At 41.8% G+C, this 27,713-nt stretch overlaps 1 protein-coding gene and 1 pseudogene across 6 annotated transcripts; one reads left to right on the top strand and one right to left on the bottom strand.

Moving 5' to 3' along the window:
- Window positions 1–282: 282 nt before the first annotated feature.
- Window positions 283–27,538, bottom strand: Beta-spec (spectrin beta chain). Of its 6 annotated transcripts, XM_076382678.1 has the most exons (11): window positions 27,420–27,538; window positions 15,134–15,322; window positions 8,362–14,465; window positions 8,153–8,295; window positions 7,911–7,969; window positions 7,335–7,391; window positions 6,015–6,116; window positions 4,555–4,701; window positions 3,628–3,892; window positions 3,246–3,428; window positions 283–422 (listed from the first exon to the last, which is right to left on the bottom strand). In XM_076382678.1, exons 2-11 carry the CDS (start codon window positions 15,267–15,269, stop codon window positions 419–421), a joined length of 7,200 nt encoding a protein of 2,399 aa, XP_076238793.1. In that variant the 5' UTR covers window positions 15,270–15,322; window positions 27,420–27,538; the 3' UTR covers window positions 283–418. The 6 variants fall into 6 exon arrangements, with proteins under 6 accessions (XP_076238793.1, XP_076238794.1, XP_076238796.1 ...); XM_076382679.1 differs by lacking the exon at window positions 6,015–6,116; XM_076382681.1 differs by lacking the exons at window positions 4,555–4,701; window positions 6,015–6,116.
- Window positions 5,163–5,786, top strand: LOC143181852 (peroxiredoxin 2 pseudogene; annotated as a pseudogene).
- Window positions 27,539–27,713: the final 175 nt, after the last annotated feature.

Below are 27,713 nucleotides of genomic sequence, written 5' to 3'. Positions count from 1 at the left end.
CCAAAGAAATAAATCTTGATCACTCTAACGTGGGACATATCGAATGTGTGTGTCACTTTCTCAACTAGCGATATATTGCAAAGTGTCCAAAAATTCCTTGAAGAACTGAAAAGACGATTAGACTTGAAATGGCCTACACGCGCGTGAAAGTGTTATTTAACACATACAGACAGCTGTTTAAATATTCTAGATTTAGTCGGTGGCTGATAGTAGTCGAGATGTAGGCGTATCATCATTAAGTGACTCGTTTAGTGAAAGGTCGTCCTTCAATTCATTTCGGTAAACACCATGGCCGTGTGTGTGTTATATCTCTCCTAATTGTTAAACGTTGCCTTTAACCACGCAGAGCGACGAAACATTTCTCTTTAAACGTATGTGTTGTGCTGGAGCGGCTTATACCGAACTTCACTGCTCCGGTTTAGCTGAAAATTGGCAAACAAATCAAACGTTAAATTAAAACATTGATGCACTATTGGTATGGGTGTAGGAGTATGTGTATCTTCAATACCATCTAGAGTCTAGATGATAAATCTGCAGATCTTTGACCCAGCATTGCTAGGTTCTCATTAACGAGGCATAAAGCAGAACTACATACCAAGAAAAACATTGACAAGCCATGGAGGAAATTTACAGGAAAAAATATTCTTAATCGTACAAAAGACTTGAACAGTAAATTATGGCTTTACTCATTTTGGGTACTTAAATGTGCTGTGACATCTTTCTTAAATAATTATTTCTTACTGTTACAATTATTATGTAATAACAAAAATACAGATATTGCTTCAGCCTCTTTAGATCTCATGACTCATGTAATGAACTGGTTTTTCCACAAAAAAACAGCACAGTCCATTTTTATCTTGTCAGCTTTATTACTTCTAATACTGTGTGCTTACGCAAACTTTAAAATTGCTTAAGTTGCAAGAAGGTTTATAGACTTTTAGTCTATTAATAAACTGTGGATCTTTATGCATTTATATGTTTCTAAAAATCTGCACTTGCATAAAAACCCACAGTCAAAGCGAAGAGCTTTGGGGTTCATAAAGTGGTCAGATTAAAATGGACCATCCTGTATAAACGGGGAGCACGAACATTACTACGTCTCAAAATATCTTTTGATGCTGCTAAATGAATGCTATACTATCGTTCAAGGTCTGACGAGCATACGACTGCTACACATAAATTTGGACAGTTAAAGTAATATGCATGAATCAACTCCGTCTTTAGGAGCTGCATGCTGTCATGTGTAGCGTTTGCTGTTCATCTTCAATAGGAAGATCAGTTTACTGTATATCGTTTTCTGTAAATAAATGAAGAGATCTCTGAAAGTTCTCTGATAGCAAACAAGCGTGAAATGATGATGTAATAATGAAGCAATGATAAAAGGATAGCGCCACAATAGAATCCAACAATGATACACAATATTTGATGATCTACGCATAAAAATACATCATACTAGGCGAAAGTAAAGGAACGTTTTAATGAAAACAATAGAAAATGCGAATAAGAAGCCTGTGATAATGAGCTCTTCGAATAACGCGGTACATTTAAACGATTGTGTTTCATACAGACCTGAGCACACTTGAAATCACATTATTTGAAATATTATTTCAATCTGCTATTTACTATTTGAAATAACCCAGCTCTGTTTCCAATCCTGTGATTACTTTTAAAACAATATATTCAAAATATTATTTTAAATAACATGTTAGACCTGGGCCTAGTATTTGAAATACTATTTCAAATAATATATACAAATTGTGTGGATCATTTGAAATAGAAATGCTTTGGAAATGTTTTGTCGCTGAAATATAATAGCCTATTAGAGAGTACAGTCACCCATCGCTATTCGTTGACACTAAATCTGACAAAGCTGAAACCATGTTAATGGTCAATGTGGTTTGGTTTGAACTTTGTCTATAGTCCCTTAAGTTTCACACTTATTCATATACATTTCCTTAAGCGACATTTATCAGTTCTATTTTTGATATTCATGGTAAATGTATATTCTCTAAGTTCTAGGAATTTTAGAATCTTAGAATGTTGGAACATGTACTTAATAATTTTAAATTTAACATTCAGTTATATAGAGCTCTGCATAGGATAAGATTTGTGTAGAAAAGAAGTCTACGAAAGGTAAAGTAAAAGTGTTTTATCTTACATTAATCGGAACATCAGGCCTTGTAGTACTTTTACATCGAATAGTAACTTAATCAGTCTAAGCACACAGGAACTGTGCTAGTAAATCATACCTAACGGATAACGAAATATGACTGTAGTTACTAATTAGCGACTTGAAGATTTGAATAAGAACTGAAAGGAACCTCTAGGCGCGCATATGAAACACAGTAAGCACTGCAACATACATGTGTTCTCTTATTTAGAGAACCTCGATATGATCATTCCGCATTCACAATTGGAAGAACATTCCTCTTGTACTTCTCGAGATGCTAATGATAATGAAAAAAAGAGAGAAAAAAAAAGAAATATACAAAAAGGAACAACGAAACAACTGGAAATGATGATCAATGAATTAATCGTGCAATAAGTACGACGGTAATGATGATCTAGGATTGTTGTGCGACTCACCGCAATCACTAAATGTTGTTCCAATTGTGTACTGTTTTCTTTACGTTCATTGGTTTCACTTTCTACTTTTTGGCTTTTCTAAAATATGATAAATGCAATATGATCGAATGAGATGGATGGTCTGCCAGCGCTAAGTCGTAATGATGGAATGGCTGGGAGAAGACCTCGAGCGATTGATTCAATCGTTCTAATGCCCCGAGGTGATCACCTGCCACTCTTGTAATGATGATCAATGACATTAAATAAAAAATGAAGCAAAGTATCCGTTAGAATACCTACACCTTCAGTGGGTTACTTAGCTTTCAGAGATACAGACGACGAGAGGCAATGAAATTAGAAATCACTGGACAATTAAATGCAAGAAGGAAGGTGTTAATCCACGTCAAACACGCATAGCATTACCCTGTAAACGTATGTACCTTCACACGGTCTCTCGAACAAGCAATGAACATATTTAATCGACATTAATCACAAGGAGAAAGTAGCGAGAGATAGAACGTAGAGCGAAAAATGACTTGACTCGTAAGAGGAACGATTGGAAAAATGTTTGATAGAAAGAAGGTTCCTCGTTTTAGACTAATTTCACATGATATGTCGGAGTTACGTGATATCAGACGCGGGGTAGTTAAACCTCTCAGCAACATCTACTCTAAACTCACTTTTTCTTGAGAGTGAAGAAGCTACGCCGCTTGGTCTCGGCTTGTGTAGGCGCGGGCAAAGTGTGCGCCCTGGACGTGCTTGCACCTGATGTACCCTGTGCTGCTTGATTCAATACAGTAACCCATTCATTCATTTCAGCGTCGTCTTTGGCCTGGAACAGGAAATCTGATCCGCTTTGCGACCTGCAAAATATCAGAATCATGAAATAACTTTACTCTATGAACGCTGGACAAGCAGCAAACTCTAAACTATATTGCTCGACAGAATTATGGAAGGGAAAATTTTGGACAAAAATTAGAAATTAAAAATTAAAATCTTTGCCCAAAATTGTTGTATCCCATAATTTTTTTGAGCAGTGTAGAATATCCTCTGAAGACTTACTTTACTCGGAAGACATGTTTCTTCTTAGTGTAATCATTCGCTACGGTGATAGTCGCGCCTCTGATGTCCAGAGGAGCTTCTCCTTTGTATGGTTGATCTGGCGCAGCCTTGTATGCCTTTTGATCCGTGTACACGTATAAGCTTTGTCCGCAAACAACCATATACACCTTATGCCAGGATCGATTGGACGCTTTCTTCGTTGTGCTCTCCCATTCGTGCTTTCGTTGCAACACGCCTTCGAATTCGTCTTCAGGACTTCGTTGTTCTGGAAAATCAAAGAACACTTGAAGCAACTGAAAGATATAATCGTCGAAGAACTATTTAAGGAACTGCATAAGAAATAAGATTATCTACATTACAATTAATATCCAAATTCCCTTGATGGAGCTGCGAACATGGAAGACAGTTAATAATCATGTCACATTCATCGCAAGAACATCCCTCTTCGAATAGCAAATACTAAATAGTTATTGAATGTGTTAGATAATGCTAGATGCAATTCAAATACCCAAACATACACGCATTCGTGGCAGAGCACCTTTGTAAATTGATTCAATTCCAATCACATACAATTAGTAGGATGCACTATAAATTTAGTGTTAGTGGCATTGGATCCCAGGGTCCTAACATCTCACTTCGCAGGACATGATCACTATCATTCAGAGACATACTTAAAGTCTAGGATTTGAAAAATTGGGGAAGCACTTCTGTCTTTCTATGGAAAGAACTCTGACAACTGAACAGCTGAAAATGAAAGGATTAATCGTTTTTCAACTTTAAAGTATCTTCTTTCTTTCGATGACCTTCACCACCTAGATAACAAAGAGTTTACGACTTAATTAAATGTTTGATGGAAGTTCAGAGCTTGCGAAGTGATGATAGTGAGTATTATGATAGAGAAATAAATGAATCCATATATTTGCTTACCAGAAATGCTACGCTCATCATCACTCACGCCACTGCGATCTAAACTTGGCGATTTGGCTGACTTTCTCCAGCGGAAGCTTCTGAATGGTGACTTGCTGCGGCTACGTTCCTTACGTCTTACAGTACCAGACTCGGTTCCTTTTGGAGCTTTCAACGATACACGCAACACAGAGGACATTATTAGCTACTTACTTCTCACATCGAGAGCCTAGTTTATTGAATGTGGTCAGGGGACAGGGATTCATTACTACAAGTAACATTTCAACTTCATTCTCTAAATACTCATGCAACATGCCCATGCAAAGCACTTCAGTACTTTGTTGATTACTCTAAAGAATATCTTAGAAAAATTGTTAAAAGAGAATAATAATATTGCTACTGTAGAATGGGGTAAGTTTAACTGCAACTAACTTTATAATGTCTACTTTTTCTCAGGTATTGCTTTATACTTCTTATGCATCACTGTAGAGTGCTTTCTGACAGCCATTCGTGACAACTGACATTTATACTTATTAATTCAAGCTTTTGTTTTTGATCATGGAAATCTGAAGCAGCAATGTTCATGCTTGTTGAGAAATACTTTAGATTCCTTTTTTCATTGACTGATCATGGCTTCGAAGAATTCAAAATCTGAACATCTCTGCTGTGGAGAGAAACCAAATGGAGAAGAAGAACCGCATGAGATAAGAACACTACCAGTGCCTGCACTACTGGGTCCTGCGCCTTCTTGGTCAGGCATTGGAGTAATTGATATGAAATTGCAAGATATATCGTCGAACGATTACAAAGGAAAATATTTGATACTGTTTTTCTATCCTTACGATTTTACTTTCATTTGCCCCACAGAGGTGATACAGTTCAATGACCGTCTTCAAGAATTCCAAAAAATAGGTACACACTTATCAATTAGCATCAAATGTTGTGTCTCACTCCAATGTTGCAAATGTGTTTTCATTTCAATGCAAAAGGTTGTGAAATAGTAGCAATTTCGACGGATTCTCAGTACTCACACCTTGCATGGATCCTCACGCCAAGAAAGCAGGGAGGCTTGGGCGATATGAAAATTACTTTTCTGTCAGATAAAAATCAGAAGATATCTAGAATGTACGGAGTGCTCGATGAAAAGCTAGGAATATCCTTGAAGGCATTGTTCATCATTGATAAGAATCAGTTGATACGGCACATCTCACTCAATGAAATATCCTTGTCACGTTCTGTCGATGAGGCATTAAGAATAATAGAAGCTTGTCAATTCATAGACAAGTTTGGAGATGCCTGCCCAGCTGGTCCAAGAGAAAGACTGTCCAGTTCAGGAAATGAACCAAATTACTTTAGCTACTTGTAGCCTAGGCAATTGCTATTTATTATTTTATATTATTTTTGAGAACCTTATACTCTTCAAGTTTTATACTGTTTTTGAGGGGAATTGAATAAAATAACAAATTTACAAGCGAACTTACTTGTTGGACTGGACAGACCTTGTGGAGGTTTCTTTGACGAAGGGGTCACAGGTGGTGTGGCTTCTCCTTGCATGGATAAACGTGCAGGTTTCTGAGCATGCACTATACCAGACATGCAATTTTATCATGCTTTACTTTCAGAAATAAATACTTAGAAAGTAATGAAAAAGAATATGTACTATAGTAATTGCTTAATTCTAAATTATTAGAAACTGACTAGGAAAAAATGAACGTGAGTAAGAATTAATAGAATGTCACAAGAAAAGGTACAGATAACGAATAGTGAAGAGTAAAATGTACATGGTACTCTAAAAGCATTCGCCACAGCAATGGAAAATTCTGCATGCACAACTCAACATAATTTAGAAAACGACAAATTCGAGTATGTTTTTTTATATCATTATACATGCTTACCTTTTAACGCGAAACTAATCTTTCTTGCATGTATGAAACTCATTGATCGTGAAGAGACAGAGTTTGATTTGTGCAATTTATACCTACCATTTTATTAAAGAAATAAATCATCATTAAACACGTGCAAGATATAATATTAATTTTTAATCGCGATTAATCTGATTTGAGAAATAATTGATTGTGTTGTGCCTCAGCTAGAGCGACTCCATCACCTGCTAGAGTTAATAAAAAAGCAAATATAGAGACTGTGATTATAGCAATAGGCGTACAATTGCTCTACGAATTCTGTGCTGAAAGATTCAAAGGTTTTTTAAAATCCATAATGAACACATACTGTGCAACTGTTTCAAATCATTCAAATCTGATTGCTATGTTTATTACAAAAATATTAATCATTTTTATTAGTGAAAAAGTTGCATGATATGAATTAACTTTAATACAAAAAGAAGAAGAATGATCTGCTGTGAAGATGATTTAATTTTATGCTCCATCACCAGCTAAAAGCAGGATCTATAGATATATGAAATTCAATTGAACCATTAAGTACCAGTTTTATTTATGGAATAAAGAGATCAAGTAACAGCAAAGGAAATTAATAATTATTCATACCAAAATAAGAGCACTGGTACTTAATAGAACAGCAATTAAAAACAATATAATTAGTATACGAATTCCTTATGTCCTGGAAAAAAATTTCAACCCTCTCCACTCGTTAGTAATTGATGAATAAAAAAAGAATGAATTGCATATAGAGAATGTGATGAGCACAAAGTATCTAATGCTTAAGTAAGGCATTATTTAATAAGATATAACTATAATAAAAGATTAAGTTATCTTTCTCAGAGCGAACGTACAAAGATGAAACAATCTCGAGCGCAAAAATTCTTGTACTGTTAGAACACTCACCTTCCTTGGGTTTATCTTGAGGCTGTGGTGTACGTGTAGAAGCCTTGCGATGTGCCACTGTGGTTTGTGCATTCCGTGCCGCATTTTTAGGGTGCATTTAGGAATGATCCACAGATCAGGAGAAACGGATTTGATCGGAGAGGGATTGATGTCGATCCAGGTTGGAGAGACAGAGGCAAAAATAAACGTGCTGTTAGCAATTTCATGCTTATCCAAACAAACCAGTTTGTAAAACCAGTCGCCTAAGAGTTAAGTGAACAAGATACGTGGGAAGCAAAACTGTACGGTACACGTTGTATTAGTAGTACGACAAAAAAAGAGAGACAAATGTTTTAATTCATTTTTGCAGTCGAATTGAGCACTCAATGATCAACATTCCTTTCGTGTCACTATCAATCAAAGTTCAAGTTTAACTTGTCAGAAGAGATTGTAATGAAGACTAGCAATATACTCTGACTCGTTAAAGATCGAATTACTCTGAACAGATTATCGTTATTTGTCTATTCCAATGCATTGTGAGAAGTATTACACTCGTATCAGATTGCTTAAAACCTTGCAAAATACAGATTCTCTTACCATGTGATTCGTCTTCGCCAGAGGGACGTTCTCCACTAGGTACACCATCAGCCTCGGCTCTAAATAGAAAAATATAGTTTCACTCAGGTTCCTTATTGAAATAACTAAATACAATTTATTGTGAGACGGTGAATTTAGAGTTTCATTGAATTTTAGAACCCAGTGCGCCATGACTTGATTACTGGTCAAGTATTCTCTACTGTGCCACTAAAATGAATCGCTGAAATATTCCAGTGCAGTACCTTTCACTGGGCGGCTCATCAGGACTAGTTACTGGAGTTGCTTTAGCTAATCTAGCTGCCTCTGCTGCTGCTGCTTCCTCCTTTTTGCGTCTCTCCTCCTCCTCTCGCTCTTGCTCCCTCCTCTTCAATTCTTTCAACTCAAACTACGAAGAATACACATTGTTAGATACAAATATTCATAACCTTTTTGCATGTAGAAAATTACTAACCGTGGTGAGTCGATGCAAGGCACTGAACCTTTCCTCCTGCGCAGCCGCCGATTTCTCGAAAGCCTCATGCTTCTTGATCAAGTTCTCCACCTCGTCGATCGTGTGGCCCAGTTCCTGGCTCATGAGATAAGGTTCCTGAGCGATCAGCCATGCCTCAGCAACCGCCGCGTCCCTGGCGAACTGATAGACCTCCAAGATCAGCTGCAAGTTCTCCCAGCGTTCCTCCCATCTGTGCAGCAGCGCGTTTCTATGATCAGTCAGCGCCGCAAGCTTCTCCTTGATCTGGCTGCTGGCGTAATGGTTCCTCGCTAGCAGGCCCTTCCCAAGATTAATACAAGCCATCAGATTATCCTCCCTGGCGTCGATCTCTGCCTTCAGGCTCTGGTGATTGTTCATCAGGAGCTCGACGCCAGCGACGTCGCGAGGCTTCTCTGAGGTGTTCATCTGACGCACGACGTCGTCCATCCAGATCATCAGAGTCCTGACCATGTTAAAGAAGCGGAATAAGTCTCCTGTGTCCTCCAGCTTCGTCCTCCTCTCCGCACAGAGCGACTGCAAGTTCTTCCAAGAAGCTGCCACCTCTCCCTCGCGGTTCGTTATCTCCCTAGCCTTGTCGCCAGCGTAGCTAGCCTGCAGTTTAGCCGATTCATCCTGTATCTGAGACACCTGGGTCTGCAACGTGGACAGATCTTGCATGAAGTTCGCGTGCTTCCTTTGAAGAGCGGAGACGGAGCCAGCGTCGCGACCCAGCTCGTCGGACATAGCGTTCTGCTTCTCCAGGATCCTTCCAAGGACGTCCTTGCAGTCGTGGAAGAACTTGTGCAGCTCTCGGCTGGCTTGCAGCATCTGCGTGCGAGTCTCGATCAGCTCGAGCAAGTCCTGCCAGGCTTCGTTCAACCCGTCCTTCCATTCTGCGATGGTGGCCGCGTCCGAGTGGCCAGTCGCGATCAGCGAGTCTGCGATACCGTTCACTGCAGCTACTCTCTCGGAGCCTATCGTCTCAGTGTCCCTAGCGAACTCCTTGAACCTCTCCCACAAGAGAGTCACGTGGTCGTAGTCCTGGCCAAGTTCGTGGCTTCCAGCGACCAGCTCCCTCTCGGCGATCCACTGTTCCAAATCGTCGACCTCCCTGCTGAGCATGAAGAGCTGGAGAGCCTCGTCCAACTTGGCTCGTCGCTCGCCAGCAAGGTCCTTCAATCCTGCGTACAGCTTGTCCACCTGCGACTGTTTCACGGCGATCTGGTCGGCCAGAGGATGTTGATCGTTGATGAGCTGCCTGGCGGTTTCTCCCAGCTGGCGAATCGTCTCTGCGTAGTCCTCCACGGCGTGCTCCAAGGATTCGTGCTTCTTCATCAGATTCTGTGCGGAGATCTCGTCCTTGCCGCGATCTTCTACCATCATGTAGAGCTCCTGCTCGCTCATCCAGGACTCCGCCTCGGTGGCGTCGAAGAAGTACTGCTGGGCCTTCTCGTTCTGCAGCAGGTGCTTGTTCCTGTCGTCCACGGCGTCCTTCAGCTCCTTCCACTTTTCAGTCAACTCGGATATGAGCCTCTCAAACTCGGGACTGTCCTCGTGGCCCTCGTCGATCAGCTTCTGTCCATTATTGCATACTAGGTTGATCCTAGGCTCGTGGTTCTCGATCTCCGTGCGCAGAGACTGGTTCTTCTTCTTCAGCATGTGGACGTTAAACAGGGAGGTGCCGTACTCGTTGCTGGTGGCTTGAGGCATCTTCTCCGCGATCCACAGCTTCTCGTCCTCCACGTCGCGTCTGAATTGGAACGCCTCCTTCTTCTTCTCCAGGTGACGCTGGCGTTCGATCAAAGGCGCCTTCAGCTGAGCGAATCTCTGCGCTACCTTCTCCTTCTTGCACTTAATCTCCTCCATCTTGTCCTCTGGAACAGTGCGCTGCAAGTGCTCCGCTTGTTTATCCAGCTCCGTCACTTGCCGAGCCTTCACTGCCATCTGCGTCTCGATCATCTGCTGCTTCTGCATCAGGATGTTCACAGAGGCCAGATCTGAGCCAGTGTCTGTGCTTTCTATCTGTTTCTCCAGCTCGTTCATCCAGGAATCGATATCATCGCAGGTCTGGTGAATGAGGACCTCCCGATTGGCGTCGAACAGTCGTTCTCCCTTGTCGTGAGTGGTGGTCTCGAGTTCCTCGAACTGGTCAGCGAGCTCAGCCACTTTGGGCTTGATGATTTCAGCCAGGTCGGGCTTCTGCTGGATCAGCTCTTCGGCAGCCTGCTGCAGCTGCTGCAGGCGATCTTTGTTGCTCGCTATCTCTGCCTCGAAGGCTTGGTGTCTCGTCCACTTGCTGTGCACCGTCTTGGCACTCCTGTAGGTCTCATCCTGAGCAGTGATATGCTTCTCCTGCACCCATTCGCCCAGCTCCTCGCAGTCCTGCAAGAACATCTGCAGCTGCAACTGGTCTTTCAGCTTCTCCATGTACTGGTTCGCCTTCTCGCGGTTCACTCGGCGACGCTCGTTGATGTTCTCGGCCTTCTTCTTGACTTTGTCCGCCGCGAAGTGTCCCTCGTCGACAAGTCGTCCAGCGAACTGCACCACAGAGTTGATCTTCTCGTCGTTCGCGTCCATCGTCGTCATGAACGCCTCGTGCCTCTTGATCATGTGCTCCGCCTGCTCGAAGTTCGCTGGCGTTTCATCCTTAGCGAGAATGTGCTCTTGTTGGGACAAAAGCACTTCTGCTTGGCGAGCGTCGCGGTCGAATACCTGCAGGTTCAGAGAGTTCGACAGCAGAATCTGCCTGTTCACCCACATCTGGTGTAGCTCCTCCCAGCCCATCTTCAGCGCGTTCAAGCGTTCCCTAAGGAACATGTACTGCGTGTCTCCATCGCCAGCCTCGCTGGTTAGCCTCTCTCCATACTCCATCATCTTCTGATAGTCGTCAGTGTAGTTATCAATCTCTTCCTTGATATTCTGGTGCTGAGTTAGTAGTTTCTCCGCATCGGCGAGGGTAGTCGGAGTGTCCTCGCTGGCAACATCAGTCTGCGTCTTAGTCAACCAAGCCTGGAAGTGGTCCAGGTCTCTCAAGAACCTGTGCAGATCGCCAGCTTCCTCCAACTTGGCGTCACGTTCCTTCAGCATTTGAGTTAGTTGCTCCCAGATCGTATGGATCTGCGCGATCCTCTCGCGAATCACCTCTGGATCTTCCAAGTTCTGCTGCTGGATGTTCTGAGCTTCCATTTCCAAGGCGTCTAGCTTAGCCTGTATGGCTGCCAGGTCGCGTTCCATTCCGCTCAGTCGACGTTGCAGAGTCATGACGCCTGTCAAGTCCATCTCCAAGCTGTCTGTCTGCTGGAGAATTCGTTTCTTATCCTCGATCCAGGACACCGTCTCACGGCACTCGATGTGGAAGGTCTGCACGCCGTGCGCAGAGTTCAGTTCGTCGCGCTTGTTCTCTGCCTTCTCCCTTAATTCAGCCCATTTCTGGTTCAGCTCGTTCTGGCGTGCGACTATTTGCTCAGAATTAGGATGCTCGACGTGCAGCAGCTGTCTGGCCAGCTGGTTCACGACAGCAACTCGCGAGGCATTCGCGTACATCTCCTTTTCGAAGCCATCGTATCGGTGCTTCATGATTTCAACGTCCTCGATGTCCTTAGCGGGAACCATAGTCTCCAGCATTCGGTTCTTCTCGCCGATCCATTGCTCGACTCCATCAGACTCGCTGAACAGCTTGTACAGTGACAGGGCGTCTAGCAATCTCTGTTTACGCAGCTTGGCTAGTTCCATTAGCTCCTTGTACCTGGAGTCGATGGAAGCGAGTCTTTCCAAGACTTCGGGCGACTTAGCGTCCTGCTCGCCAAGAGTTGAAGCCTGCTGATGCAGCTGGTCGATGATCGTAGCGTAGTTCTTCAGCTCGTCTGTGACGTCCTTGTGTTTCTTCAGCAGCGACTGAACGTTAGCTTCATCTCTGCCGACGTCCTCTGAGGAAACCAGTCGCAGAGTATCCAGCATCCAAATATCGATGTCATCAGCGTCTGCAAATAGTTGGTGGTAGTCCACTGCCTCTTCCAAACGTTTTCTCCTGAAGGCAGCCAAGTCCAGAAGGTGGTTCCACATTCCCAGAATCTCCTGGAGTCTTTCTTGAATACGATCAGAGCCGAAGTGCTGCTGGCGAACCAGCTCATCTCCCACAGCAGCGACAGCCATCAATTGAGGCTCGTGGGATTGGATCTCGCTCTCCAGAGCCTTGTGTTTCGATAAGAGTAAGTTTATCGTTGTCAAATCATGACCGATATCTCCCGTCGACACGATCTGTTCCTTCTCCTTGATCCAGTTCTCCTCGTCAGCCATGTCCCAGTAGAACTGCCACAATTTGCGAGACTCTTCGAGCCTGGCTCGTCGTTCGACAGCCAAGCGTACCAGCTCAGCATAAGCATCTTCGAGTTGCTGTACACGTTCCACAATAATCGTTGGATCACATGGTCGATAGCCTTCTCCGTGTTCCAGGAACCTCTGGCTCTGTTGGACGACTGCTTTCACTCTCTCTCCCAGGACGTTGATGTCAGCCTCGACGAGAGAATGTTTCTGCAAAAGATCTTCCACGCCCATCAAGTGTTTGCCATAGTCGTCAGTCAACAGACGCATTTTTATCTCCTCCATGCTGTCGAGAATGTACAGCATCTCCTGGAAGTTCTGCTGCAACTGCAGGGACAGCTCTAGTCTCATTCTCCTAGCCCGCAGCAATTCCAGTAAGTAAGTCCACAGTCTGAGGACGTTGTCCTTGCGAGCATTGATACGTTCGATATCGTGGTACTTCTCAGCTTCGAGTTCCTGTGAAACCGCCATTACAGCTTGGACTCGTTCTTCATAAGCGAATATGTCAGTCTCGATGGCTTCGTGCTTCTTAGCAGCAGCTTCCACGGCAGCGAGATCGAAGCCGAAATTGTCTTGGGAGACCAATCGCTGGTTCTCGGACAACCAGGTCTCTCTCATGCTAGCTTTGCGATTGAATCGCGCTGCTAATTGCTCTAATTTCTCCTGACGTATCAGTTCTTCGCGCAGAGCTAACTCTCGCTCGTGCTCGGCCTTCTCCAGCCTCTCCCATGCTTTGTTGATGTCCGATATCATCTTGCCTTCCTTGGGCGTGTAGGGTTTCTGATTGTTGGCTCGCATTTTCGATTGCAGAGTGAACAGAAGAACCTCTAGGTTACCTTTCTCGACGAACTTCGGAGGCTTCTCTACTGTTCGATAATTAGAGAACTGGGAGAGCTGAGACTGGACGCCCACCAAGGAATTAGCGAATCTGCGATCGCCCAGAGCTTCAATAGTACCCTCGATCCATCGTAATAAATCGCTGGTCAGACTCTCGTATTCGTGGATCATGCGGTCGTTCTCCATCGCGATGCCCACCACCTTTCCTATCCTCTTGCCTTGCACAGTCTCCTGCTTCATCCTCGAGAAGTAGTGATAGTAAGTGACCACGTAGGTGATGATCGACTTCTCATCGGGATGGTCGACGAAGATGTCCTCCGCGTCGAGGAGCTTCGTCAGACCAAGCTTGTCCTCGGCCACGTTGAAGGCATTGTTCAGGTTATAAATGGCGTTCGACTTGGACAGCTTCTCGAACTGAATCAAGTCAGGTCGATGCTTGTGGATGATGGCGTTGAAGGCCAGGCCATCGCGCCAGGACGTGCTGAAGTTTCGAACGTTGACGTTGTGGTAGCCAGCTGTCTTCATTTGACACCATAAGAGCAGAGCGTCTTTCGCAGATTTGGTCTCTTGATTGTCGGTCTCCTCGATCGTGATGTCTTGGATCTGGAAGCGCAGGATGATGGTCCAGATGAGGCCCAAGCTCAAACGGGGGTTCCCATCGACGATATCGTGGGACCCCATGTTCTCCAGGTGCACCCTCTGCTCGCGCAGGAACTGCAGGGCTTTGTCGACGTTTTCTAAACAGTGAATTCGCATTTTTCCTTTCGTGGGTCGTGGTAGACGTTCTCCTGACAGAATTTCGAGGAGCTTTATGAGCATCTTTCCGTCACGGAGGTCGACGTAGAGGTCGCCGATTCGGCAGGAACACCGAACCAAGTGGGAGTTCACCCATTTCTGGAAGGTCTTCTTTTGTACTAATTCACGTTCACCTAGTTAACAAAAAATGGACATTAGAATTCATTGAAATACTACAAGAATAGGTTAGAGTATCTAAAAATTGTGGACTCTCTGAACTAGTTCTTAATTTTACCTCTCAAATTAAAAACAACTTTGTCATAATCCATTTTCAATTAATTTTATATTTTATCAGTTCAACCATATCAGCAAGTTCTATCTATTCACATGTGTTATGTAATACTCTGTCACAATAGCATTTCTCATTCCCTCGATGATCAGTACTACTGACTTCTTTTAAAGAACATAAACTTTAAAGTAGAAACTTATCACTGTCATATCTATATCAAAGGATGTGGCAATGACTGCCCTACCATCTAGTTTCCTAAGGCTAACAGAAGCTACCAAAATAGTAACACTATTTTTTCATCATAATTAACATTTAGTTCATAGATTGATTGCAAGAAATTTCCAAAAAATACTTAAAAAATCATCATCTAAACAAGAATGCCCTTTTAAAGAATCCATATCATAGCCTTCCTGATTCTACATTGTCTGTTCTCTACTTTTTATATCATTTGACGTCCCAAAGGGCTTCACACTTGCAGTATTATTGCAGGCTAAATAGGGCCTGGCGAAGGTCCATTGAACAAAGCAAGTGAGGTGCGTAAGGGTTGAAAAATAGAGGGTGAGGGTGGCGTACCAGCTAGTGCCTTGATTCGTGAACGTTCGAAAAGTCTCGAGCTCGAGTTTCCCCCGTCGTATTCGTACTCATCGACAATCTCTTGTTGTAGCGTGGGGTCCCAACCCCCTCGCACCACCGAGATGTCGGTCGTCATCTTCTCAATCGGACCAACAACTCACTTCTGTTTTACCCTTCGAAAGGGCGCTCCTGAAACAAAACCAGAGCAATTAGCCACAGACAAAAATCGAATAATTTATCCTAATTATCGTTTTAACGTAATACTTTGCGCTAACTTAGCGAAACAATAAAGTGATTGCTAATAATTTCGCGCAGCCATCTCTGAGATAAGGACTGCAGGCGTAATCTTATCTCTCTTATGTTTTATGTACCTCTTACGTCTAAGGAGATAACGTGACCAATCGAAGGAAGCATTTTACAAACGAGTATTACTCTTCAATGGCACAAACGCCGTGACTAATTCGAGGATCGTAGCATCCTTCCTGAATAATGCACGTGTTCTATTTGCGGCACTGTAAATACAGACGCGACTCGATCTTCGTGCAGAGACGTAGCCGCTGCATTTTTCAGGGAATGATTTATACATACAAAGTTTCAACAGCGCAGAAGATTTTTTTAAATAAAGGAGCTTATGATTACGTGGAAAGTAGAATTCCTGACAATGAATAACACTGGTCAGGTTGAATAATTCAAAGCAGCAACGAGCCAGAAATGAATAAAACAATCCTGGCGGTGATTTCATCGAGTCGAACGAGCAAACAAACTTTTATAGTACATTAGGAATCGTAATTAGTAGAGTGCAGATTTTTATTCACTTGTGAGAAATTTAAATCCACAAAAAATGCAGAATGCACATAATATGCAAAAATGTAAAAAATATTGAAAGAAAAATAAATTTGCATAAAAATCTGCAGGCTTGATTACGTATTCAAGATTATAAATGACTCTGGGGTCTCGTAAATTGATCAGAGAGTAATAATTCTTTTTCTGTGTCTAATGTCTGTCTCATAAAGGCGCTTAGAAAATTCTAATAAGTTCTGATAACTTCATTTTATCGCGATTCTAATGAAAGCACAGAGCCAGTAGTATTGTCAAGTGCACGTACAGCTAAATTTCAGGGTGTTGGTTTAACATCGCGCGGCAGCACGTTCTCAAAGCGTGTGGGAGTTCCTCGACGCGTGATTACATCACGCGAATGATGTCACACGTGCGAAATATGCACCAATGGCGTCGCAACGGGGATCGAATCGACGAACGAAACTCCTTCGAACGATTCTCGCTCAGATACCAGGTAGCTTGCAAAACAGATAAAATATCTCTCCCAAACTGAGCACTCTAACAGTCTCGAGCAAATATTTATTTATGTATCTATTAACAGGCAAGAAAGCCCAGTTTGTAGCAGAAAAAAGAGATACAATAAAGGTGGGCGACAGAAACACCTACAAAGAAAATCGAGATGAGGGGGTTAGGTCACCAAGGCAGTAATTGAAAGAAAAAGCGTTATATTCAGGGATTCCACAAGAACTGAAAGTAAATTTGATCTCTCGAGCGTCTGAAACGCCTACCGGGGCGCCCTGAATGATCCCACAAACCTGATCCACGCCTAAATTACTCCTCTGAACAATATATCGTTAAGAGAGCACTGTGCTGCTCGTGAAAGCCCTTTGACGGCCTCGTCGGCGTCCCCAAGTGCACCGACAGGTAACTTTGCACGTCCACGCTGCGCTGGCGAGCAAAAACTCAAGGAAAACCACAGTAAGTGGATATGGGCGTCGTTCACCGACGGTGACACTTTGCTGCCGAGATACGAGGCCGAAAAGACGAGACCCGAGACAGCGGTGCTGGGACACCGATACCTCGCCGCTTGGAAAAATCGATCTAAACAGGTACACGCATCGAGCGCTGAGAAAAATCGCGTCTGCCGCTGAACACGTTATTTAACCTCTGAGTGTGAGACTCAACGAGGTCAGGGATGCCGTAAGCTATCGGTACTTTCGAATTTCGTCTCCCTGTGACTCTGTTCTGTCCAAAGCACCCTGGAATCGACACTCTGGGCAACAGTTAGTAGGGTCAGTTTCGACGTTTCGAGAAAGCCATACCTAAAAAATAGTAGAATTAGTTACACAATTTCGTTTCACAGGATGCTGCGTATGCAGACATTTTTATTTGAAGCACTGAATCATTATATGTTAAATTTGATTGCTATTAGACAAGAGTGTAAAATTTCCTACAAATTCATACATGTTCAACAAATAAGTAAAATATGAAGAAAAAAGTATTCCGTATTAGGACAACTGACCCTAAACCATTTCCTTAGCAAAAATCCACAGTACATCTAGCATCCTCATTTGTACAGTAAATATTCATGAATTTTAAACTGGGATCCTAATTCTAAATTAAACTCCCAGAAAGCATTGATTATTAGTCTGATGAGTCTTGATCCATCTCTGATTCCTCCTTTTCAAGCCAACTGTAATATACTTCTGCCTCCCTTTTTCCTGATTATCTATTCTTCACAAGGGACTAGTGAAATGAACTTGACAACTGGAACAAAAATTAGCGAAACTGACCAGCGAAAGTTTTGGTGGAAATAGAAGAGAAAGGGGTTGAAATGAACGAAATGAAAGAGATTCTTAAGTGCCTGGTGGACACTTACCGTAAATTAAGAGCAATTACACGCAAGCAGCGACATACTTAATGAGAATCGGCCGAGAGAAACCGTCGGGGAGCAGGAAGATTAGTGCCTCTGCGCCGCGTGGGCGGAGTAAAATGAATCACAAAGTGAACGACACGATAATCGGGGAAGGTTCGCTTTACTCTCGTTGTACTCTGCGCGGAGCTCGTGGGAGAAGTGGCTGGGCGAAGATCGCCTCTTCTGTGCACACGATGCAATTTTACTCCTTTACAATCCTTCTCCATTCATTGAACCTTCTATTGATATTACTTTTCGATTTACGACCTATAATCTCCTTAGAAACTATATTGCAAGCTGACCAGAGGATTCTACTGTTGGAACAAAATCCAGGGGCCATGTGGGCGGGGCCAGGAGTCTAGACACAGATTAAACAGTGTTGATTTTTCTCACATTATAGTCTAACATTATTTTCCATGCTTAATCCCTGCATTTTTGAAGTGAAATTCCATCACCAAGTTAGAAGACCTTCAAGTTTCAACTCAGTTAAATATTTTTGCTAATGCAAGTTTTAAAACAGTAGTGTCGACCCAAGCCCAGGGTTCGTCAGATCTACTTCAAGCTCGTCCTCGTTCTATTCAGTAATTTCTAGAATGCTAAGGTTCTCAGTGAATCAACTCAACAGAGTACCGTTTCATCCCAGCCCCGCGCAGAACAAACGGTCATGAAAACGTGGAACAAGAAGCTCTTTGTCCCCCAACATGGGAAAAGAAGCTTCCCATCCCACAGTGGGTCTTCTGAGCTTCATGCAAGTCTGATTCGCGAATCTCTGAGTGTTAGAAGACCTCTGAAGCGTTGTTGAATGGCCAACCTTTTGCTACCACTGCGTCACCGATAAGCACTGCTGGTCACTCCTGGTTTCACTTTCTACGTCGAAGTACAAATTCCTCAGGCTTGCTCGTGGTTATCTAAAGGCACTGGTCATCCCACCATACTCGATAGTCTATGTAAGAACGCATCCAGACATTCTCAGACATTCTCAGACACTGTACTAGACTCTACTACACTCTAAATCCAGCGGCGTCCCAACACTGGAACCTTTCATCGACTACTATCAAGCATTTTCTTCAGCAAACACCTCAGACGTTCACCTTCACCACCTGAAGGAAAAAAGTGTCTCGCGACCTTCGCTGAAAGAACTCTCACAGCTGATCATATTGCTTCCAGGGCGACGCAAGGCGAGGCAGGGCAGGTCAACAGCTAGCTAAGAAATCTCTGTCGAACTTCTTTGCCCTGCAACAGGCCTTTTTCCTCGGTTCAGGGCTAATTTTCCGTTTAATCGGCTCTCTTCGGGGATAGCGGCTCCAAGCGAGCGCGTGCATTACCTGGCCAAGGGCCACGCTATAGACGCGACGCCGCAACGCTGAAGGTAAGATGAACTCGCCACGAACACAGCGTCAGACTATTGATTTTCCAGCGGAGTCACCGTGGCGCCAATGCTCACAGTACGTGCTCTATAGGGTGACATCGAAATAGTGTCGCTTACAAGGTGAGCCCACGGGCGTGGAAATCGCTTTTAGAATAAGACTGGATGTAATTTGTATCAATGCATAGTATCAATCTTCGAGCAGCCAGGAGGTTGGAGTTATTGGAGACTTTATTCCAGCTATTCTTCTGCATCCTCTGACTTAACTCTCTTGAATTCTTCCTGAGAATTTCTGAAAACTTCCGAGGAGCTCTAAAAAATTTACTTTGCGATAATAATAGTAATAAAATCTGAGAAATTTATAAAATGTTCCATCATAAATAAAAAGTGTTTGCATCCTCTGAAAAGAAGAGTGTCTGTGAAGAGTATAATACCAAAATGGGAGCATTTCCCTGTCCACCCTGTATATAAAGCTATCTATAAATGGGCCAGCGATTTGACGTCTGGGAGCCCACTTATGGGACTAATCGAGGGATTGAGATAAACGATATCCCAAGTAACTAAAGTCAAAGAAAAGCTGAGACTATTTCTCAGAGATATCCTAAACTTGATAGGGACACTATCACACAACATCTGAAGTGTCTTCCAATCTGAGCAAAACTCGAAATCTCTCTTCAGCTTCAGAACTAACCTAAAAAAATTGACACGAATTTTCTCAGATCTGAAAAATCTACTCTCAAAAAAGCAGAAAATTTCGTTAAATAGGACTCTGAGCCTCTTAAATTGATCAGCTGATTGGATAGGAGGCGTGCCTCGTGTAGCCAATAATCTCGCCTCGAGTGGCAATTTTAGGGACACTAGACAATGAAAACGGAGACACGTCTCGAGAACGACCTGGTTTTCAGTTGTCGATTCGAAGGATGCCATCAACAATACGACTTTATTTTCCACAGAGGGGTTCGGCCAGCTAACGAGGTTGAGAGCGTGGCTAGATGATGCATCGACTCGAATATTGAATGTCCAGAAGTCTACACTCATTATATGTACATTTGGAAGATTAATTGCTCGTGTTTGAGTACTGTATTTACAGAAATCCTGTGGAAATATGAGAGAAGATAAGATAAGAACCGGGGAAAATATTTGAGAATTCAGGTTTAAAATAAGAAATGCTATTTGCTTAAATGAGGTAGCTAATTAAGACTGCCTACGACTAGTCTGCCTTATTATTTAAGTAATAGTTTTAATTGTGCCCGCTCAAAATAGTCTGAGAATAATTTTCCCTGAGCTCAGCGATATTTTCAGACTCTGGGAATTACAGACTGACTGGTCTCCTTATTTCTGTTACAAATAAAAGTATAAGACATCATCACCGCAACTGCTCAAAATAAATAAATGCTCACTAGTTGAGGCAGCTACATGAACATTCTATAATCTATTCAACGAAAGTCGAACAGTAGCAACAGTTCAAACTGGTTCAAGAAGTGCTCAAACTATTCCCACAATAAAAACTAAACGTCCAACGAAGGAATGAAGCTAAAAATACAGAGGTTCTTCTGACGTTCTCAGAATAATCTACGTCTCTCTCAAAATAAGCCGAATGCAGACAAAGGGCATGAAGAAATTGTCACAGTGAAATTTCAAACTGCATCGCGACCTCTGACAGCAGAAACGTGTCCATTCATTCCTTCATTTACGTTTGACAAACATCCAAAGGTTCCTTGGCGGAACCATCAGTGCATCCAAGATTCCTTGGCACGTCGCTGTTCTCTATTTATCGAAGATGACTCGGCGTAGCCGCGGAAAGGTCAAAAACCCTGGAACTTGCAGGGATTCAGGAAAGCAGACTCAATAATCCAGCAGGCAAAAAACAGAGCGCGATCGATGCCAGTGTCGATCAGTTGTTGCATAATATGCCTCGCGGCGTATCAGGAAAATAAATACCCTTGTGGACACTATCTACGAAGACAGTCCCTCTGATTCTGAGATTCGATATGGATTAAGGTCTTCGATAAACGTTTGCTCTTCGATAAAGGCCGCGTCCATTAACGATCACGTCATTCCAGTGCTGAACACAAACGATAAATCATGTATCTGCGAATTTAGAAAGAAAAAATAAGATAGTGCAAGCTTCCAAACTTAGAGCAAAGTAAGCAAGAGTACTTTTTTTACTTTCAGGGAATATTTGAACCCAACATATACCAAATTTCCTTTAAATAAGTATAGAATCACTCAGAGTCCTTCTCGCCTTTCAAAATAATATCTATTGCTTCTGCAACAATTGTCTGAATTGTCTACACATCACAAGGTCACAGTAACACTCCCACCTAAGCCCAAATTCGGCGATCTTCTCCCTGCATTGAGAGAAATGGGAATAGTAGAAATAAGATTGAAATCAGAAGCGATGGGTGACCCTATTTTTGCGAAATGGGACGATAATGCAATCAGAGATAATGCGCTCGGGCAGAGAGCACGAAGGCCGAAAAAATCGTCGATTAAGGCTATGGAAGTGGCACTTCGTGCATAGAGCGCAGCTAGTTGCTGTACACGAGATACGTCACGTCCGCATTTACGTTAATCTGCTGTGTCGGCCAGCTTGGTCACCTCCGTCATTTACTTGAGCATCGTGTTCGCTTGGCACACCACTCACAGTGAGTCGAAAAAGTGTTTGTACGCTCATTATCAGTTTTCGTATACTATCACTGCATGGAGAAACACACAGAGTATCAGAAATTGCTTCGAAATACGATACTATTATGCAATGCTGTTATTTTTTTGTCATACAGGGTGATCAGTTTAGCTGGAAACCCTCAGAGTGTTGGCAGCATTTATTCTAAATGCTGTTAGCATTGTGAGTGCTGCCAACACTCATTAGAGAGATTCCAGGTAAACTGATCACCCTGTAGTCTCGAGTGCCTCGAACAGAAATGTCTGCATATGCAGCATCCTGTTAAACGAAACTGTGTAACTTTAAATCTACTGTTTTTTAGGGATGGCTTTCTCGAAACTTCGAAGAAAACTTGTCCAAGAAAATTTCGAGAACTTAAAAATCAGGTTCCAAACCGCCTTTATTATTTGTCTAATGCAATTATACGAAATCTGAGTGTGAAGATCCCTTTCTGACTCACTGAATCTTGGCTTCTCTTGTGACTTTGCCTTCAACTTAACCTTTAATCTTCGATTTCAGGTGGTTCCCTTAAAGTGCTACCTGAGAATAATTGTAGTGTTAAATTCAGAGACTTAGAGACTTAGAAAATTGAATATACAAGGTGACCCAAAAATAGAACACCTACTAACAACAGAAATAAATTGAGTAGCCAGTGAGAATAGCTTCCTAGCAGTCAGTCACCTTTTTTTAGAGTCATCATGCTGATATTAACTTCAATTGAGATCCTACATCTTCCTACATACTGAGTGTCATTTAAAATTGGGTCAAGTCTTGATGGGTTCCATCGACCTAGAAAATTTGGAAAATTACTGAACTCCTCAGTACGATAAATCAAACACACATTGTCCAATAAAAAAACATTGCCTGAATAATTCAACGCTGTGACTGATTTAAGCCTGACATTGAATCTATTTGTACTTAATTATATCTCCATAAAATGAGAAGCCTCTCGCGTTATAAATATAGCGGTGACTCATCGTTCTCGTGGCGCGACGATACAGAAAAAAAAATACGAGCTAAAAGTATCGAAAAATTCGAGTGCTATTCGATGACTAGAAGCTCAAACATTCAAAAAAGGAAAAATAAAATCAGAGATTCTAGTATTCTATCTCACTTAAACCTTAATTACTTGCACAGAGTAATATAAAATTTCTATATTTTTTGCTGTGTCTAATTCGAGAACTAAGGCACTACAAAAATTTGAGAATGAAGTTTAAAGAATCCTGTAAAAGATCATTAGGATGAGTAATTAAGGGTTGAAATTCGACCAGCTTCGACCAGATCATTCACCATTCGATGAGAGAATGCTGAATGGTTTGTGAAGGATTGAATGAAAGCGGTGAATATTAATTAATTAGTCAGATCGCTAGATAACGATAAACGTGGACGTGACTAGTAACGATGCCCTCAGAAACCAGTTTCTACCGCAGAAAAAAGGAAAGTCGAATGTCGCTCGGCTCGATTATGCGTACGATAAAATTCATTTCGTACCAGTTAGTCTTACGAACTTGACGTAACGACTTGGCACAGAAGGAGAAAAGGAATATGTAAAGAAGAAAGAAAAATCGAGCAGCGGGACTCTTCATACGGATAATATCATTTCATTGCGGTCATAGATTCAGTGCCAATCCAGATTCTACGAACCCATTTCACGCACCGAGAGCAACGCTTCATTTTCTTCCTATAAGGTATATATTTCCTTGATTTTCGTACCAATTAAAGTCCTACGAAAAGGTTTCAAAGATTAGAAAAATAATCAAATTAAAAACTTCGAATTTTTAGACACTTGTGAGATACCTTTTTTATTTTCTGACCTAGAGAGTCTCAGAATAGCTGTAAATAAAAAATGTTGATAGATAAGTTTAAAAAACTTCATGTAAAATTTGCCATATAAAAATAAAGATTCTGGATCTTATACAAAATCTGAATTTTCATTTTCCTACATTAAAACAGAGTAATAATAAAAGGAATAATATAAAATCAGTGTTGATAAAAAAAAATATCGTCTCATAATTATAAGTTCAATAAAATACCTACAGTTCAATATCCACAATTATTTCCAATACTTGTAAAACATTATAGCATAATACCGTTTCCCTGTATTCCATAAAAGTGGCTGCACTAATCAGAGCAGAAAGGTTAAAACTGTCGCACGACTATTTTTAGAAGCATCGCAGTGTTTCCTGTGAATATGAAAACGCGATGAATAAATACTGTTCACCTGTAGGTTAAGGAAAAACATTTACACGACGAATGAAAAAAGTATTATCGACTTCAATTACCTACGATCTATGAAACAGAGGTTAGGTTTCCCTGAAAATCGGGCTTGACGATTGCCGCCATTATTTTGAAATAATTTTACACCGCGCATGCGCATTTATGCATTAAATCTTATTGAACTTTGATTTCTATTTTCTCTGTCGTTCGTGGATACATATAACTGCTATTGCGATATGTAATAAAATCTACAGTAAAGGAAGTAGTATATTATACTATAGAATTATAGTAGAATCGCTCGACAGGGAGTCTAAAATAATTGGAAAATAACTTAGCAGGCAGTTCCCCATAAAGTACTATTTTCATACGCCATGGAAAACGCGAACTCTAGTCCTGAGAATGTAGATGTAGACCTGACGAGGAAAGAGAGAAATAGGATTAGAAGCTCGATGTAACACACAATTTCGATACGATCGACTACCACGGTGCAATCTTCGAGCTATTTTCCGCGTTCCCAACAAGAAACCCTAAATATCCCGCTGGCCACTGAACGTATTAAACACGGCTGAGTAGGCACCAACGAGAGCTCCCTACTTGACGTTTGAAAATTGGCGCCATTATTGCGGTAACCTATATATTCAGAAGTTTCCTAACCCTTTCATGCTCGACACTGTATTTCTGCAATTTTCTGACAGAAACTACGTAATTAACCCTTAATGGACCAAAGTATGGCAATTAACGTTTCTTAACAAGCAGCTCTTAAAGCTTTTTAAGGTACCTGGAGTCATGAGGGACTCTTGGTATATTAAGGGTTAAGGGCGCAGATCACGAAACCAAAACCCTCGAAACGAAACACTATAGAATTAATCCTAACCTCCATAAAAGGAACTGTGCACAAACTATGCAAACACAAAGTTCTATTATCACTGTGCTGTCGATACTCATTGGAAATTCAGCTTTACTTCCAGTAAAGCTGAATAAGGATCATTAAAAATCCAGAAAGCTAGAGGGATTCCAGTTAAACTGATCACCTTGTACATGCATGTGCATTGACATCGGTCGTTTCAGTATTAAAGTGGAGCGTAATTTTCGACAAATTGCAATTCGTGATTCTGCATGGCGCGGAAGTAGTTCCTGTAGAATCGCGAAGCCAGATGTCGCCGAAACAGCGATCCGGAAGACGCGATCAGGACGACACTAATTTATTAATTTATGCTGAAGACGCGCACACGCCCAAGCTCGGCAACGGTGACGTAACTGTAAACACACGACACACTACGAGCTCAGAGGAAATTGCTCGATCAAAGAAAGGTGTACAGTAGCCCATTGATATTCGAACACTAATTCGAACCGAGCTTTACACCTTGAATAATAATTAAACACGAACAGCAAAAATGTATCACCTTGTAGCAGTGTATTGTCACTGGAAATGAAGAAAAACTTTGGCCTATTTGAAGAATGAAAAATCGTGTTACAAAGTAGTAATCAATATAAATACAAAGTAATAAAATAATCTTAGGAAGTGGTTAACCTCACTTTTTGAATTTTTTAAATATTCGCGCCAAAGCATTTGACAGATTCTTTATTGGTGTTAATAGTTAGCGTATCAGGTGAAGTCATCTTAAATTTTGAAACCCTCTTTCTTGAACAATTTTTTAATTTAACCCTTCAAATTTTCAAATATTTAATTTACAAATTTTTGAAGTCTTTTTATGTACTTTTTTGAATTTTCTGAATTCCTATTCATGGAAATTTGTATTTAATATCTGAGTGACTATACCTTGGTATGATAAAGAGTGATGTTTCATTTTTTAACTCGTATAATTGTCAGTTTAAACATAACCTCTATGAATTAAAGTATAGGATTCCTAAAAGGACAGAAAATGAATCGATTAATTCCACAGAACGAAAATATTAGAGGTTATATCGAAAATGAAAATCACACTACGCTAATCTAACATTTTCAACGAACAAAGTTTTCGATAAATAATGACTCAGCGCCGAATTCGGCATTGTGACGAAACCATTCCTAGTTGGCAATTTATAACAGCGTCACCAATTAGAGAACTATGCGATTAGGTCATTATTATTAACACAACCTGCCGCCGGTAAGATCGAAGTAAAACAAAAAACAATTAACTACCCATTCCAAGCACGAGCGCTGGTTGAACTTCATCTCAGAAATCCTCTATTCTATTCCATTTTATGCAGAGACCTTGTAATCGCGATTAAACAATCTTTTCGATCGTTTATTATGAAAGTAGTAACAGTCGTTATAAATCAAACGAAATCTTAATTTTGGAATAAGCAAAATTAAATTAAAACTTGTAAGGACTCTTACTACTTTCACAATAAACGATCCAAATAATTATTCATTGTTATATTATGATTACCACATATGAACTAAAATTAGTAATGAATTACTATTTAACTTAAGACTTATAAAGACTAACTTTCGATGATAAACGATCCCAATAATTATTATTATACACGAGCTAAAATTTAGTTTAAGACTTATATCGTATTTAAGATGAAGTTAGTTCAGAAAAAATCGCCAAGAATCTCTTCCCTATCTGCCCATGTCATTTTCAGTTCAAAATCCAAGCAATTTTCACAATTGATCCATTTACAGAAACAAGTCCCCAGGTCACTTTCCACAGATTAGATTATCCATCAATTCCACGCACCTCCCTCGAGCGTAAACTTACGAAACAACCGAGAATCCGGAAGCGACCACACAGGTGCAGGTACAAGGCACCAACGACCGTTTTCAATTTGTATTATTCCCAGCCCGACACCAGGCAACGACAACAACCAACTCCAGCCTCGCGATTGTGCGAACCTCACAATGCCATTTTCCAGTGGGAGGCTCGGAATTGGGTCACCGACAGATAGGGCGTCCTGACAGGTGAACAAACCCGTCCCAGGGTCCACCATAGCGGAAATTAAAGCGCTATAAATGCAGCCCCTCCCCCCAGCCTTATTACAGCAGAAAACTAGGATGATCGCAAAATGGCACGAGACGAGGCATCGCCGCGGCGAAAAAATCGCGGTCGGCGAGGCGAGGCGCACAGGGAAGCCAGTTTTCACTGAAATTATCCAAGTGGGTAACAATTGCCACTGAGTCGGGGTGAAATAGAGGAGATAAACGACGATCTAGAGTACTTTTTGAAAACAGAAGCCTCGAACGCTGTCAAAACGAGACTGGTAGCGATTTAAAGGCGGGGAAGAGGGAAGCTAAGGCGGCACGCCATTTTTATCTTTGAGAGTCTCGCGACTCGGATCCGCGGCGAAACGGGATCGGCTGGCGTTTTTGAAATGAAAGTGAGGGAGATTTTCGACTGACCTTCTCGTGAGGGTACCCCGCGGCACGGTTCTATCCCAGTATTCGCATAAAATCCTGTCGAAGTACACCAAAAACCACCGATAACGATCCACACAGAGCCATCCACACAGCCGACCGGCGCGCAACTGACTGAGCGCATACGGCGTCGACCTACGCCAGCGTAGCTAGTCCCTCAGCGGGACCAACCTCGGCCAATAGAAAATACGCGTTGGATTATGAATAATATAGGGACCCAGATGAACGTTCTTTCGAATTATGCGTCGTTTTTGGAAAAATTATGATCGAGATAATAGA

The sequence above is a fragment of the Calliopsis andreniformis genome, chromosome 7 (genome assembly GCF_051401765.1).
Source record: "Calliopsis andreniformis isolate RMS-2024a chromosome 7, iyCalAndr_principal, whole genome shotgun sequence".
Lineage (NCBI taxonomy): Eukaryota > Metazoa > Arthropoda > Insecta > Hymenoptera > Andrenidae > Calliopsis > Calliopsis andreniformis.
The sequence above is the reverse complement of the archived record's forward strand: the minus strand, read 5'-3'. Positions and strand labels throughout refer to the sequence as shown.

Bases quoted from the DNA above. Each gene is read 5' to 3' on its own strand.
- Beta-spec (XM_076382678.1), bottom strand. From the start codon at position 15,269: ATGACGACCGACATCTCGGTGGTGCGAGGGGGTTGGGACCCCACGCTA. The intron at 14,466-15,133 runs GTACGCCACCCT...TTTGTTAACTAG, and splicing joins ACGAATCAAGGCACTAGCTG to GTGAACGTGAATTAGTACAA. The intron at 3,429-3,627 runs GTAAGTCTTCAG...GATATTTTGCAG, and splicing joins AAACATGTCTTCCGAGTAAA to GTCGCAAAGCGGATCAGATT.